At 38.4% G+C, this 16,198-nt stretch overlaps 2 protein-coding genes across 2 annotated transcripts in view; both read right to left on the minus strand.

Annotated features, from left to right (window-relative positions):
- lrrc40 (leucine rich repeat containing 40) overlaps window positions 1-4,264 on the minus strand; it is a 21,886-nt gene extending 17,622 nt beyond the window's left edge. The window contains exons 1-2 of the mRNA XM_017434752.3: window positions 4,024-4,264; window positions 1,991-2,172 (exon numbers count right to left, since the gene is read on the minus strand). Of these exons, the coding sequence (XP_017290241.1) occupies window positions 1,991-2,172; window positions 4,024-4,168 (327 nt within the window). The 5' untranslated portion in view covers window positions 4,169-4,264. The remainder of the gene's footprint in view (window positions 1-1,990; window positions 2,173-4,023) is intronic.
- Window positions 4,265-6,366: 2,102 nt separating this feature from the next.
- The window catches only part of pde6d (phosphodiesterase 6D, cGMP-specific, rod, delta), a 15,088-nt gene continuing 5,256 nt past the window's right edge, over window positions 6,367-16,198 (minus strand). Inside the window, exons 4-5 of the mRNA XM_017434749.3 lie at window positions 9,561-9,666; window positions 6,367-8,056 (exon numbers count right to left, since the gene is read on the minus strand). Of these exons, the coding sequence (XP_017290238.1) occupies window positions 7,975-8,056; window positions 9,561-9,666 (188 nt within the window). The 3' untranslated portion in view covers window positions 6,367-7,974. The remainder of the gene's footprint in view (window positions 8,057-9,560; window positions 9,667-16,198) is intronic.

A 16,198-nucleotide genomic window follows, 5' to 3' on the forward strand; every position in this document is an offset into this window, starting at 1 on the left:
AGTACTGTTAGTTTTAGTTTTAGCTTAGTTTAGTTCTGTACATTTAGTCATGCTTAGATCTGTTTAGTTTAGCTTAGCTTATTTAGACAATTAGTTATCATTGTATCTTGTACCTGTCTGTAATTTTGTTTCTGTAACTTTGTCTGTAATTTTGTTCTTGTGTTGTAAAGCACTTTGAGTTGCCTTGTGCTGAAAAGTGCTATATAAATAAATGTACCTACCTACCTACCTACACCTCTGCTTCCTGGACTGGACTTTGGGTTGTCAATAATTTGGATGACTAACAAAATCAGCCAAATTCCTAAAAAGCCGAGAGGCTCCACCCAAAGTGGGATGGATGTCATCTCTCTGCGTCAGACCAGGTTTTCTCCAAAATGCCCTCCAGTTATCTATGGCGGCCACATTGTTTTCAGGACACCACCTGGACAGCCAGCAGCTGAATTATGACATGTGGCTAAACATGTCTTTAGTAATCAGATTGTGGAGGAGACAAGGACAACTACAGAGTCTGACAATGTTTTGGCAAAGTTACACACCGAAGCAACATTAACTTTAGTGACCTTTGATTGGCGTAACCGGGTGTCATTACTGCTAACGTGAATAACAATCTTACTGTATTTAACCTTAGCCTTAGTCAGCAGTTTCAGGTACAGTTCAATGTTGCCTCTTCTAGCCCCCTGGAATACATTTGACTATTGTCACTGGAGTCCTTAGTGCTACGTTTTGGACTATGGAGCTGCCAGTTACCAGGATCTGCTTCCTAGCAAGTATCCTAACGGGTCGGTGTTGAACTGGGGGCTTAGCCTTAGCACTATGCTTACTCCAAACTGTCACCTAGCCAGTCTGGGGTCCCGGCTGTTCAGGCTCTGCTGGAGGTTAACGGGACAGGAGCTACTCTGAGTGGACCTGGATAGTTAATGGCTTTTCACCAGCATGGAGCCGAGCTTCTAATTCAGACAGCCTCACCTCTAAAGTTACCGTAAGACTACATTGATTACAAGCACCATTATCACTAAAGGAGACAGAGGAATTGCTAAACTTCTGACATACGGAGCAAGTGAAGACAGTAGAAGCCAGGAGTGAACTAGAAGCCATGCTAAGCTAATGTTAGCTGGCACTAACGAACCCCCAACACAACAATAAAACCAGGAAGTGTTGAAAGACAAAAGACATCCCAAGCATAATGCAACAGTAGAAAACAACTGTATCAAAAGTGTTTGTGTACTCGTACGTAAAACTGTGTGAAAGTTAGATAAATCCAGTAAATCAAAAAATTTTGCGTGCAAACAATTAACTCCAACTACCAGCAGAGACAACAGGAAGTGACACAATGCAGTTTAATGGGAATCAAATATGATTTTAGAACTACTTTCATATAGTTTGTTGCCAATTGAAGCTTTTTTTGAACCACTGAAACTTGTTTTAAAAGAAAGGTTCATTAGTCGAAGCTTTTCAGGACAGTCTGGTGGCCAAAAGTTCAGAGTGCAACTTGAAACTCCAAGCTGAAACTAACTGCTTCATCGTGGTTGCTCATTCAACACAGCTGAGTTGACAGCTGTTCTTTCATAAAATGTGACATTTCTGTCTGAAGTTGGGCTGTCATGTATTTTTTGTGGGTGAAAGCTGAAGCTTCACCTTCAAATGGCCCATCACTACCTTTTACTCTTTACTGTTCCCTTGCTAAGGCCTATAGCACTGTCTTTTTTAGTTTTAAGAATAACATTTTAAAAAAAAATCTTGACTTCTCTTACAACTCTGTGACTGTTGCATTAAAATTTACATTTTAAATCATTTCTAAACACAGTTAAGACAGTAAAAAAAACTTTTTGCACTGTTTTGAGAGGAGGGGGAGTGTTGTTGAAAATATATGAATCTTAATTTAGAGAAAGTTAATATCAAGAAAACTCCCCAATTTTTCAAGAAATGTTTTTGTTTTCACAGCCCCCCCCCAACACACACACACACACTAAGGAGTGTTGATGCTCCTTACATCTAGAGTAGTGAGTCCAGGTAACAGTCTGATGTCATCAGACAGATGTTTCAGCTGATTGGACGACAGCAACAGTTTAGTGAGGTCAGTCTGTTCCCACCAGCGATCTGATCCTCCAAAGGAAACATCCTGCTGGGCTTCATCTGGTGTGTCCATGTTGAGCCGATAAACACTCTGGGGGACTAAAACACATTTTAATGTCATGTAAGATAACACAGACTCTTATTCCTCTTTGGAAAAGTTAACGTAGCCAAAGGTTTCCCTGCGTCAACCATAAACCAAACCTTTACCCGTCAGTTTGTTCAAAACATTCCAGATATTTCGTCCTTTTGGTTCGATTTGGGCTTTAAAGAATGCAGAACTCTTGATCCAAATGTGTAAACACATTTTAAATAACACGAGTAGCAAAACCTAAAAGATCTCCAACATAACCCTTATGTAATTGTCAAAGTGTGCTGAAGTTTTAAACTGCAACAGTTTGACATTTCATCTGTTTCAGAAGACACACAAATATCATTTAAAGAATGTGACCACACTGGGGTCTCGTCTTTGTCTTCCTTCATTTATTTTTTTCTTTCTTCGTCCGCATGTTCCCAAAAAACAACAACAACACTGCAATACCCATGCCATAGGGCTGAGCAGTTAATCAAATTTGAAATTTTGATTCCAGCTCTAGAGAATCCTAAAAACATTATATAAAAAAAAAAAGATGATTAGAAATATTTTTGCAATATTCCCCTCCAGACTCCATACTGATCTGTCAGAATATAATGGCAGAAATATATATATCAGAACTACTTCTATACCTATAACCATTTGGCTGTTGATGAAGTGGTGGTCATTTTGAATAGGACTGACTCCAAAAGTGAACCAGATGTAGATGTTCATTTAATGATTACTTTTGAGAACATCTGTATTCATACGATATTTTGGTAACAGACAGACACAGAAATATGCACTGACAAAAACAGAATGAGCTGCCTTTGCACAAACATTTTTTTCTCAAAAAAGCATTTGCAAAAAGTCCTGCCTCTCTGCTGCTTGTTGAAATATTTATTTCTCCAATAAAATTTAACCTCAATTATTTATTTCATGCTTAAAACTGTAAAAATATTTATTTTTTCCAATGTTTTTTTATTTCAATGTTTTGTATTTGTGTATCATCTAACATAAAAATAACCACTAAACACACAACATTCAGTATCAAAAATCGACAGAACAATTTGTAATAATTAAGTGAAATCAGCAGAGTCGGGTTTTGTTGCCAACAACTGCAAGTTGTTTGTTTACATTTGAACATTGGGGAGTACTTAAAATAGTCTTGGCACACAATGGATATTGAGTTGGCAAAATAATCCCTGAATGTTCGTGGGATAACAATAGAATCGAAAGGGAAAAAAGATTTTCTCTTTTCCTAAAGGTTGTAAGAACAAGAGTCAACAGAAATAGAGTGATTTGGGGGACAAAAATCAAGCGGTGGAGAGTGTTAAAGCAAACATTGTGGCTAAGATCACATGCAAATAAGCTGTGCTGAGATATTCACAACTCTAACAGGAGAACTTCTGTAACTGATTGTAATCAACTGCCAAATTAAGTTGTAAACAAATTTAAAGAATATTTGTTGTTTAATGCAAATTTGCAAAACCCCCGAAGAGTTTGAGTTACATTAATCCCCAAACAATTGTTTAATGACAGGAATTGTGTTAGAAGCATATAAATTCAAATCAAAAACATTTAAATTTTTGTATTGTATTTTGACAACTATTAGGCTTAAAAAAGAGAGCTCATGTGACACTAATTGTGTGTAAGGAGTGGGTGGGGCTCAAAGCGGCGCAGACGCTGGTCCCAAAAATCCAACATGGCAGCTTCCAATAACCGGGTCATGCTGGCTTCAACTCCCAACAACCAGAGAAGGCGGGAACGTTAGTTCAGTATGTGTTCATGCTGATCTTCACTTCCGGGGAAGCCTTCACAAAATAAACCTTCTCAGTTGTTGTCCAACGTTTTGATGATGGCTAGCCCGTAAAAGTTACCTTCTGTCAGCCCCCGGCCGGACAGGTTGAGCTGGCCGCTTTTCCTGGCTGCCTTCAGTAAACCGGAAGGGACAGTTGGTTCGGTTTTCTCCGTCCGGAAACCCGCCAGACTGTCCATTTTATCCGCCTTCCTAAACCTGGACATTGTCCTTTTTATAAGTAGTGAAGTCAAGTGTTGGGCCACTGAGCTACCAGTTTTGACATCCACACCCTTTACTGCGAAGACGAGAGGGAAAGTTCTTTTCCGGTCAGGACCCTTCAGAATAAAAGCCAACACATACAGATGCTTAGTGTATGTGAAATAATTTCGCCCCTTCTTAAAGAAAACAGCGCCGTTTGTTAAAAATAAATAAATAAAAAATAAGAACATTTAATAATGATATTTTCCTGGAGAGTTGTGGGGTGATCATGTCCTTTAAGTTGTCCTACTTCGGTACATCCATGTATAACAATAACGTTTTATTTTGACAATACCACAATGCGACGTTTTAATACAAAACAAGAAGTTACAATTAAATACTTTTCTGGCTTTTGTCGAGGCAAAATCTGAAACAACAGTTTAATGCTGGTTCTAGATAGCCAGAAAGCTGGTTTTAAGGGGAGCTTCTGAAAAAACAAAACAAAAAAAAAAACATTACCAGTACTGGCACTTTCTTTATTTGGGAGTAGCTCTTTGTTTAAAAACAAAGAAAACACATAGATTTCTTATATTTGTTAACGATGTATTGTCTTACATGAATAAACAATAACATGTTATAAGAGTGTAAACTTTTCATTCAAACATTTTTCTTTAGCTTTTCTGAAATGTATGAGCATTTCTTCTGATCTGGTTTTGTTTGTTGGTGAATGAACTAAAGATAGGCATGTTTGTATTCAAATCTGCCTTGGGCTACACTAATAGCTTTTTTGGGCTTGTAAAATCAGAGTACTCCCTCTTTTATGCCTTCTGACCTACAGTCATCTTTCCAGTAACTGATTTGTGTTAAAACGTCCTTTTGACAGTCTTTGGTATTGTTTTCTGTAAGTTGTTTGCATTCTAAGGGTTCAGTCTTGAACATCTAATCAGCAGATATAGTTTTTTTACACTTATTTTAAGACTCAAAATTTGTGATTTATGCAGAAATTAAATCTGTTCATTTGTGAAATCTTTTGAAATGTGAAAAATTAATGTTGACTGTTTTTTATTTGTATTTATCTTAAGAGAAATTAGTCAAATGGCTTAACAAATGTTACTTTATCTTACCAGGGACAGGTCAATGATCCAGAACTTTTGAATAGGATTAGACAAGCCATCTGTACAGACCTAAAATCCTAACCCTGCCAGAATCTTAATGTCTATGTTTTGATGTCTTGTTTTTATAAAAAAAAAAAAAAAAAAAAAATTGACAGAGAGACCTTGGCTTCACTTGGTTATTTCTCAATGAAGTTTGTTTTTGTGTCCGTCTGTGTGCTGGTCTTCCTTCTCCTCTTATGGAAACAGGTGACTGATTACAAACTAAAGACAGGTGCAGATAAGTGTGGCAGGCTGCCAAGTACTGAGCTGAGGACAGGTGAATACTGACAGGGAGCAAAACTATACAAGTTTGTAGCTTTTTCCTTACTTACTATTTCTGAACTGAGAAAGCTCCTCAGATGAGAAGCGAAATGTTTTCAGCTACAGAATAGAAGTCCAGTTGTTTTTGTATTTAAACCTTTTTTTAATTTTTCTTACTCGCTGATGTTTTTGCAGCATTTTTCTTTTGCGTTGTTTTTTGTAGTTTGCAGCTCATTTTGCTGTTTGCGGTGCATTTGCTCCTGTCGGCCACCGTAGATTTTGTGCTTGTATCGAGAAATGGCTACTGTCATGCTAAACTTTCAAGTCCCCCAACTTAATAAGGATGGCTTTTTTATGTTTGCTTTTAAACAGGTTGTTTGAAATAAATATAAAAAACAAAACTTCAGACTGAACCCATACCAAACTGTGAGATATGTACTGAACCATTACTTATGCATACATATTGTTACTCTCCTAATATCTACAACATGTAAGATATTTTCATAACCTTTACACAAACCCCACTTCAAAATGGCAAAAATATCCTTTTAAGGTTGTTCTCTGAACTGAAGAAGTCAGACTTAAAACTATTTAAAACCTATGAACATGACTGTTACCTGCAGTGTGTGGCAGAGCTGATGGAGGCAGAAAATGTTTCTGAAAACTTCAGTGTCCCAGAATATTAAAGTTTTGTTATAGTTCTTTTTTTTTTTTTTACATGTCAACACATTCATCCCCAGAGGCTGTTTTACAGGATTATATCATAATTACACTTTGAACACTATAAAATAAAGACATCACACACATCATGATATTAAACCTTTGTATTATTTCAATTCATGTCTCCTGTCATATTTAAACACAAGTCTATATTAGACACTTCAGTTACATGCTAAAAAAACTGTCAAACACAGTGAAGTGAAAGTTAGAACATACACGGCAAAAAAACCTGGAACAGTCTTTATTGTCTGAGTCAAACAGAAACAGGTGGACTACAGAAACAGAAACAAGTGGATAACCTGATGTGTTGAGAAGTTTTACACAAAGATCACATCCGACTCTAAAATGGAAAAACTGTTTTAAAACCTTATTTTGATTGCTGGTGAAAGTCCCACATCCTAATCTTTATACAAGAGACGTAAATAGCCAGAAGAAGCTGAGATCCAGTTCATCTCTGGGTCTTCAGTGGTGAACTGGACTGAAAACAGACCCGCTGATTTTTAGGAGCAGTCATGTCATCAGAAAGTGAGAGACATTGTCCTGGAAAACTTCAACCCACTGCAGAGAATGCTGTTCTTTTTATCAATGGTCCCCAGTCCTGGTCAGTAGGAGCCATATGATGCATGTTTCACGTTGGTGAGGGGGACATCTGCCTCATTCCTGGGATCTGGGTCATCGCTTGGGAACTGAAAGAGCTGAAAACTGAGCCAAAATTCATCAAATCCCAGGAAAGAGACATAATTCCCATCAGTATGATCTTTACCAGGTTTCTGTAGAATTTGATGACCTGCTGAGGAGGTGATTCGATCATTTGAATCAGGTCAGAGAATAATTTAAAACACGCAGGAAAGTTGACCTTGAGGACCAGGACTGGGGACCACTGCTCAACAGGACTAAAGATAATTTAGCAGTACTGGTCCTCACATATGTCAGGTGATAAAATTCCTCTACATGAATCTTCCTAATAGCCAACACTCTGTTTTTATTTCACCAACAGAATAAATCTGAGAAGTGTAATTGTTACAAACCAGGAGTCCACATTTCTACACAAAGTCTTGGAAACATTGAATTCGTCTTTTAACAGTTATATCATCTGTCAGGAAACTGGTATTGTATCCTTTGAAATGAGACAGAGCTGTGACAAAGAATAAAAAATTGAGTTTTATGCTATAGTTTGTATGAAGAAAGTTACTGGAAAACATCTTCACAAGACATTTAGCTTGATGTGTTTTGTACAGTTTGTGTGGAACGATACAATCTTTGACATTATGATGAAGAGTTTTTATCTGGAATGACTTCCCTGATGCTCTCTTCCTGAGTTAATGCAACCTTGGACAGAATTCAACAACAAAACTATGATAAAAACAAATGATTTTATTTCAGTTATTCATGTCTTGGAATCAGTGGTCGTGGAGTTACAGCGGAAGAGTCACACAGACAAAGATAAACCTGAAAGGGGAAAGTTTTCCTTGTTGTCTCTCTTGTCTCGAGGTTTAGAAGAAGTTCTCCAAATCAACAGAAAACAGGAGAATGACAGAGCTCACTTCACTGAAGGTGGCACCAGTCTGACCAAAACTTGTCGATCCCAGGACAGTATGGAACTGTGGACTGCTGCGCCCTGGAGCTAACCTTCGGGGTTTATTTATACAACTGGGCAGGATGTCAGCAGTTTGGAGGGTTGAGTCAAAGGTCAGGGGTCAGACATAGAAAAGCCGTACCCTGGAAGTACTTACATGGAGGTCATTATCATAGAACTTTGTCTCTATGATCACGTTACCACTGCAACACAAGAACAGCGAGAAATATTAACAGATGTGAAAATTAAGACCCGCCTTATATGTACGCAATATGACTTAACACGACTGTGTTCTTTAGCATGGTTCTGACTGCAGGAACTACTATACAACAATCCTTTTGACCCTGTTCACACCAGGTTCTTTAATCCACCTGTAGCTATTGGATTGCATTTAGATAGGGTGTGCACCGTTTCAATGTGCAGACCACCTTTGGAGGTGGTCTGGACCCTTTTGATCTAAACACAATCTGTCCTTAGCCCCACTGTAGAACCTCCTACTGAACTGACACGAACCCCACAAAGCAGTGGTCAATACCTGGACATCTCAGGGTAAAACGAAAAAGTCAATATTATCTCCCAGCTGATAAATAGACAGCCATCCTTGGAAATATTCTGAAGATTCAGGTTTTCTTCTTTTTGTCTTCAATTACATTTTTTAAATGAACTGTTTATCAGAGGCCTTTTAAAAAAATGTACATTTTGTCAAGATTTTAATATTCAGAGTGGAGCAGAACACTTATTGGTCCTGCTGTAGTCACTGTGAGCTATAATGTGCTCTCAATCATTGTATCCTCCTTCATTTTGCACATATTGGGTCAAGTAATTAATGAAGCAAATTAAGAGATAACAGAACAGGGCCTCTGTCTTGTTATGGGGTGAGGTGGGACAAGGATGGACAAGGAACAAGAACCATCTGGACTTTAAACTGGGGAGATTATTTTAAAAAAATGCCAAAAGTCATGACTTTTTTTTGACCGATTTAAGATTTTGACTGTATATCATTTGTTGAATCAGGTGATGTGTTCTTAGCCCATTTGTAGGTTTCAACTGTACACACCTGTGGCCACAATTATTTTATTTGTAGATTTCCACTGTGTATACCAGTGTCCTATGGTGACTTGGGTCACAGTTTTAATACAATTGTATATTTGTGTTGTGCACACAACTGTAATATCTTGGTTTTAGCCTATCTGTAGGTTTCCACTGTGCATACTGATGCCATATGTTAACTCAGTTCATGTGTTTTAATTCCATATGTACATTTCCACTGCTTATCCGATTGCCATATGTTGACTCAGGTCATTTGTTTTTTAGTCCATTAGTTTTTACTCTGTACACTAGTGCTATGTGTGCACAGTGTACACCTGTGTCTTAGTATACCGAGTATGACATGTTTCAGGTAGGAGCTGCATTGGCACCCTTGCACAATTCTGTAAAAAGTTTCTTTTGATTTTTTGAAATTTCTGCAATACTGCTACTGTACCTTATTATCTCAAAGCTAGACACATAATGTACTGAAGAAGCAATTCAACAATCCAATTTAAAGAAACATGTAAAATTTGCAGGACTATGGACCACGAGAAGGAGAACTGAAAAACACTCGTGTGTACCATGGCTGTTCAGTGCAGCTCATGGTCTGATTCAGAAACAAACAAACAAGCTGAATAAAAAAACAGAAATAAGAAGAATATATTAGTAATGACTTACGTTAAAACATTGGCTGGCATCATTTGGGACTCTGGAGCTGCTTCTATCAGGGACTGCCATGTGTTGGTGGAGTTTGGAATTACAAAACCAAACTCAAAAAACCATTCTGCACACACAAAAACAGGCAACTTACTTAGTACAACAAACCATTCAGAACACATCATTATGTCACACAGCAGAAATATTTACAGTGGGATTATCTTTGAAAGGGTACACATTATGTACAGTGGGAAAAGTCAAAATAAGGGCTTCTCTAACTTTTGATTAAAAATGTCCAAATCTGATTTCTAGATAAGGTTGCAGGTCTGAAATAAGTTGTGATAAGCAAATCTTTTTTTTTTTTAAATTTATTTACAACCTAAACTATTTGTACCGTTTATCTACAAGCAGCACTAGATTCAGTGTTGTTTTATGCAATTCATTCTTTCAAAGACAAGTCACCTGAATCCATGAAACTAGGTCTAAAAGTAAACTTTTCTCATAAGCTCCTGCTGGAGCTTTGTGCCCCAGGCTTTGCCACCCCAAGAAAAAAATCTCAAGACACTAACTTCTGACATCATGTACAAAATTTTACTAACTAATTATCTTTCATGTCTAAAAAAATAAAATTCCTTTGTTTTCATACAAAAGATGCATGTTAGGGTAATTTGTAAGTCTATATTGTCACCAGGTTTCGAGTGAGAGAGAATGGTTGTCTCATTTGTCTCTATGTGTCCCTGTGATGGCTTTGGGACCTGTCCAGCGTGTCCCCCGCCTCTCGTACAGTGACTGCTGGAGATGGGCATGAGCACCCCACAACCCAGAAAGGCAAAGTGGGTAAAGAATAAATATTAACCCTCCAATGGTCTACAGATCAAATTGACCTGAAGTTACAAGGGCTTCTCTACCTCTCTCTCTTTCAAGGGTCAAATAACCCCAACCTAAAGGCAGCATGGCACTGTAAAATGAAAATGATAAAAGAGAAAAGTCACAGATGTTCTGGGAGTTTCTTTGTCAACTCATCTTTAAAAATTTTTTAAGTCTACAGTTCTTCTATTTGCATATTTAGATAACTCTATGGTGATGTGATGTCCACAGATTTGTTGGTATCCTTCCACAATAATAAAAAAACTTTATAAAAAACTTGAAACTGACAAATGTTTAATGACCTCTCATGTTTATTCTGTTTATTCCCATTTTTTTTGCTTTTGATCATTGATTCAGTTGAATATTTCTTGAAATTAAATAGATGAAATGGTATTAACAATAAAGCTGGTAGATTTAGTTTAATATTTTGGAGCAACATCTTTTGTAGCAATCAGTGCTAACAAGCAATCTCTGTAGTTCACAATAAGACGCCTGCATTTGCCAACAGATAATTTGGCCCACTCCTCCTGAGCAAACTGCTCAGTCTGACTCAAGTTTGAAGAACTGTCTCCATGGTGTAGTTTTCAGATCTTTCCATACATGTTCAACATATTTAAGATCTAAGCTTATAGAGGGCCATTTAGTCCATCGTTATTTTCTCAGCTATTGATGCTTTTAACTGTATGTTTGGGGTCAATATCCCGTTAACAGACTGACACTAGGCAGTATGTTTCAAGGTTTGAGACTTCATTGTGCCCTGCACAGATTTAAGGTTCCCCGTGCCAGAGGCAACAAAGCCTCCAACCCCAAAACTTGTACCACTTAGTGAATTTAAACCAAGTTTAAATATTTTAAATACCCAAACACCTGGATGCAAATGTTTCAATTTATGATTTCTGTCACTGATTCTGAGGACAGCTGCATAAACTTAGAGTAAATATTTTTATTTTTTATTTGTTTATAGCTTTAAAGTCCTTTTCTGTTTTTTGTAATGTGTAAAATTTCTCTGTACATTTGTGTGGTATGTTAGTGTTGTTTTGAGCCAGGACACTGTAAATGAGTTTAAATCTCATGAGTATGAATTTGCAGGTTAAATGACGGTCTAACTACTGTAACTGTGTGTGTTGTGAAGAGTGTGTTGTCTTCATGGGACTCTGTAACCAGAACTCAGGGCCCAGAGGACAATCCTAAAAACACACGGGAACAGGGCAGCAACACCATGAAGAAAACCTTTTAGTTCACCAAGCTGACATGATGTATAATAATCCTGTTTGTTTCCAATATTCTTTAGTAACACTTTTTTTTACCATCTTAAAACATCCATATATTCTTGTCTTCAGTTGTTATTTGTAGTAATCTTATATGTACAGATAATTCAGAAAGTATTTAGACCCCCTTCCCCTTTTGTAGTTTTGTTTTGTTGCTGCTTGATGCTGCAATTTTTTAATTAAGAAAAAATATTTTTCTTGTATCTTGGCACCTGAAAACAATTTTTTTTAAGAATTTTGTTAATTTGTTAAACAAAACAACCAAAAAAATGAAATATCACCTTTCCATCAGTATTCAGACCCTTTCTTTAGTCCTGAGTTGAAGCAGCTTTGGTAGCTGATCCAGTCTCAGGTCTGTTTGGGTTGGATGCAACAGGTTTTACACACCTGGAGCTGAGGGTTTTCTGCCATTCTTCTTAATAAATCCTCTCATTTTCAGTCCAATTGGATGAGGCTCATTGGTCGACCAACATTTTCATGTCTCTCCAGAAATGTCTGAAGGGGTTCAAGTCTCGTCTCTGGCTGGTCCAGTTCAGGACAGTTGTCCCCCTAAGCTCCTCCTGTATTGCCTTCTCTGTGTGCTTTGGATCACTGTCATGTTGGAAGGTGAGAGCTCTGTAAAACTGTTAGTTTTCCCTCAACCCTGACCAGTCTCCCAGTCCCTGCCACTGAAAAACACCCCACAGCATAATGCTGCTACCACCATGCTTCACTGTAGGGATGGTGTTGCTAGGTTTCCTCCTGACATAAAGATTAAAACTGAGTCCAAACAAGTTTGACATTCTTCCATTACACTGTTAGATAGCTAGACCACCTGTGACCTTGACATTTGACCAGATCAGCACCAAAATCTAATCATTTGTTCCTTGTAGCATGTTTGTCATTTCCTAAAAATTTCAAGAAAATCAGTTCATAACTTTTTGGGTAATCTTGTACGTACAGACAGACAGACGCTACAGAAAACATTACCTTCTTGGCAGAGGTAAAGAGAGAATTAAGATGGTTTTGTTGAGACCACCTATTGTAAAGATATTGTGAAAAATGCTGAGCAAGAATAAGACCACATGCACAACGATTTCTTACTGCCAAAGGGCAGGATAAGTGCAGATACTAAGGACAAAGTCTTGGAAGAGTCCTGGTTATATCAAACTTTTTCCATGTGAGGATTATGAAGACCACTGGGCTGTTTGAAGCCTTCCTCAGATGGGTTTCTTGAAACAATTCCAGTTTCTGAACTCTTGAGTCCTTTGACATTGTTTGGTTTTTACTTTGATTGTCAGCTGGGGGTCCAAATCCGCTACAATTTACCACAGATGGACTAAAATCAAGATGTAGAAACATTTCAGAAGAGATCAGGAGAAGTGAAAGGAACCTAAGCTACAGTTCAAGTGTTCTTGAAGGAGGTCTGAATACTCACAGAAATAGAATATTTCATTTTTTATTTGTAATAAATTTAAAAAACATGTTTGCACTTTGTTATTATGGGGTACTAAGCCTAAATTTATGAGGAAAATAAATATTTAATTGAATGCAGCACCAAAACTCTGGCTTCCTCCCACAGACCTAAAACAGGCCTGTTAAGTTAACTGGCAGCTCTAAATTGTTCCTAGGTGTGAGTGACAGAGTGAATGGTTGTTTTTCTCGTTTGTCTCTGTGTTCCTGTGATGGACTGGAAACCTGTCCAGGGTGTACCCCGCCTCTCACGCAATGACTGCTGGAGATAGGCACGTTCAGGTTAGTTGTGTAGAGATGTAGTAGAGTGCTGTATGTATCGTAAATGAGGCCACAGATTGTGCTGTAAAGCGCACTGAGTGGCCTGGTTGGCTTGGAAGGTGATATAGTACAGTACAGTCCATTTACTTACAATGTTGTTTGCTACAGAAGTGTAGCCCTTTGTTAGGAAGTGTTAGAGGTTTAACCTTTTTAAAAGCCTATCCAAATAGTGGGTCTGTAAATTAGCTACCAAGCAGAAGGCAACAGGGAAATAGTTACTTTAGTTAATTTGCAATACTGTTTTAGTATCATTGCTGAATAAATCTGTATGGACTGACAGGAATTTTAAAAAAGCTAAATGTGATGGTAAAAACACTTATGTATTGTGTAATCAAAGATTATGCAGTTTTGGTTTGTTTGGAAAACTTAAGGGGAACTTCATAGAATATGATTTGTGTTAATACAAATCAAACAAAATATATATAACAAAAAATGAAGCACAATAAAACAAACAAAAACATTTAGGTGGCAAAACATTTCATTTGCAAACAAAAAAATTCAAAAGTAAAACATCTGATATGCAAACAAAATATTTACAACTGAAGCCAGATATTTCCACCCACTGTATAGGAACACTGAACCATTTTTTTTGTTCTCATGTGCTCTCTTGTGAGTATGTGATTGGGGGTCTGTTGCTACAGGTCATTCAGTACCTACACAAATGGTGCAAGAGTCTGGTTCACATCGCCGGCAGTAAGCCAGAGCCCTTCAGGGTGAGTTTTGTATTCCACCAGGGCTGCCCATTATTACCAATTCTGTTCATAACTTTTATAGACAAAATTTCTCAGTGCAGCCTCTTGGTGGAAGGGTTCCGGTTTGGTGGTCTCAGGATTCTGTCTTTGTTATTTGTCGATGATGTGATCCTGTATTGTGCATTCTGTACCAGTCTGTTGTGGTGAAGAGGGAGCTGAGCTGCAATGCAAAGCTCTATTACCCCTTTTCCAAGGACACTAACGGTCCCGGCTCCACTCCACTCGGTTCACTTTGCGAGCGTTTCCACAGGCCTTTTTCGAGGCCAGCCCCGGCAATTTTTGGCCCTGCTTTGAAGCAGGGTCCAACCGGGCGGCCCTGCTTTCGTGGGTGACACAAACTAGCTCCTGTTCTCTCATTGGTCGTGGGTGTGGTCAGATTGAAGCGTAAGAAGAGCGAAGAAAACACCGATAGACAATTTTGGAACGGTAGCGAAGTAAAAGGACTATAAACAACAGCGTTAGCTTACCCTGCAATGTTTGTCCCCCAGCTGAAGGGGCTGTAAAGCCTAAAATGTCCGGTGGATAACAGCTGTCCGACTCCGTGCAACAATCGCGGCATCCAGAGCTTTTCTTCCACTGCGCCTCTCTTCCTGAAGTCTCAGGAAAATCCCCAGAAGCTCAAAAAACAGCAAGAACAAAGGGCCAATGTTGTCCATAGCTCTTCCGTTGTTTACACAAATGCGGTAGCGCACGGTGCAGCTTTGGACCCCGCCTCCCCCCTCCCACCAACACAAGGAGGCGTTCCTCTGCTACCGAGCAGACTGGCGGGTGGAGAGCCAATGGAAAAGGAGCATAAGTTTACCAGTTGAGCCATGTTCCTACCCTTGCCTATGGTCACAAACTCTAGGTAGTGACCGAAAGAACAAGATTGCCACTACAGGTGATCAAAATTCAGTTTTTCCCACAGGGTAGCTGGGCTCTCCTTTAGACAGAAACCTCCCTAGATGCCTTGCTAGGGAGGTGTTCCAGACATGTCCAACTGGGAGTAGACCCAAGGGAAGAACCAGGACCCGCTGGAGAAACTAGGTCTCTTGGCTGGCCTGGGAACGACTTGGAATCCTCCCAGAAGAGATGGAAGAGGTGGCTGTGGGAAGAGATGTCTGGGCTTCCATGCTTAAGCTGCTGCCGTGCAATCAGACTCTGGAACAAGCGACGGATGATGGATACATGGATGGATGGATGGATGGATAGGATGGTCAAAATACTGATGGTGTAGCTCCTCGATAGCTTGCTGAGGATCTATTGATCCCTGAGGCTTATTAGAACGCTTATACATAAAGTTGGTCCAACGTGCAATGTCATATCACATCAGGAATGAAGACAGGTCATTACAGTAAGGATTACATTGTTTCTGTTTCTGCAGGTTAACTCTGAAATGCAGTCTGTACAATCAGCAGTACAACTGCTTAGCTATCAATAGCCTATAGATAGCCTTTCATATCCCATAAAGACTAGCGTATGTTGTATAGCTTAAGTTTTCTTTAAAATTTAAAACAACAAAAAAGCCCCAGCAGCAGAACCAAAACGTGCCTGTCAGAATAAAAGCTTCGGCAGCAGAACCAAAACGTGCCTGTCAGAATAAAAGCCTCGGCAGCAGAACCAAAACGTGCCTGTCAGAATAAAAGCCTCGGCAGCAGAACCAAAACGTGCCTGTCAGAACAGGAACTGTATCAGTCTGAATGAAACAAAGTGAACTTGGAACCAAAAAAAATTGTATCAAACAAATAAAAAAAAAAAAAATCAACAATTTTAACAAGTACAGGTGCTGGTCATAAAATTAGAATATCATGAAAAAGTAGATTGATTTCAGTAATTCCATTTAAAAAGAGAAACTTGTATATTATATTCATACATTACATACAAACTCATATATTTCAAATGTTTATTTCGTTTAATTTTGATGATAACAAATGACAAATGAAAATCTCAAATTCATCATATCAGAAAATTAGAATATTACTGAAGACCAATAAAAACAAAGGATTTATAGAAATGTTGG

This window comes from Kryptolebias marmoratus, linkage group LG18 (genome assembly GCF_001649575.2).
Source record: "Kryptolebias marmoratus isolate JLee-2015 linkage group LG18, ASM164957v2, whole genome shotgun sequence".
Classification (NCBI taxonomy): Eukaryota; Metazoa; Chordata; class Actinopteri; order Cyprinodontiformes; family Rivulidae; genus Kryptolebias; species Kryptolebias marmoratus.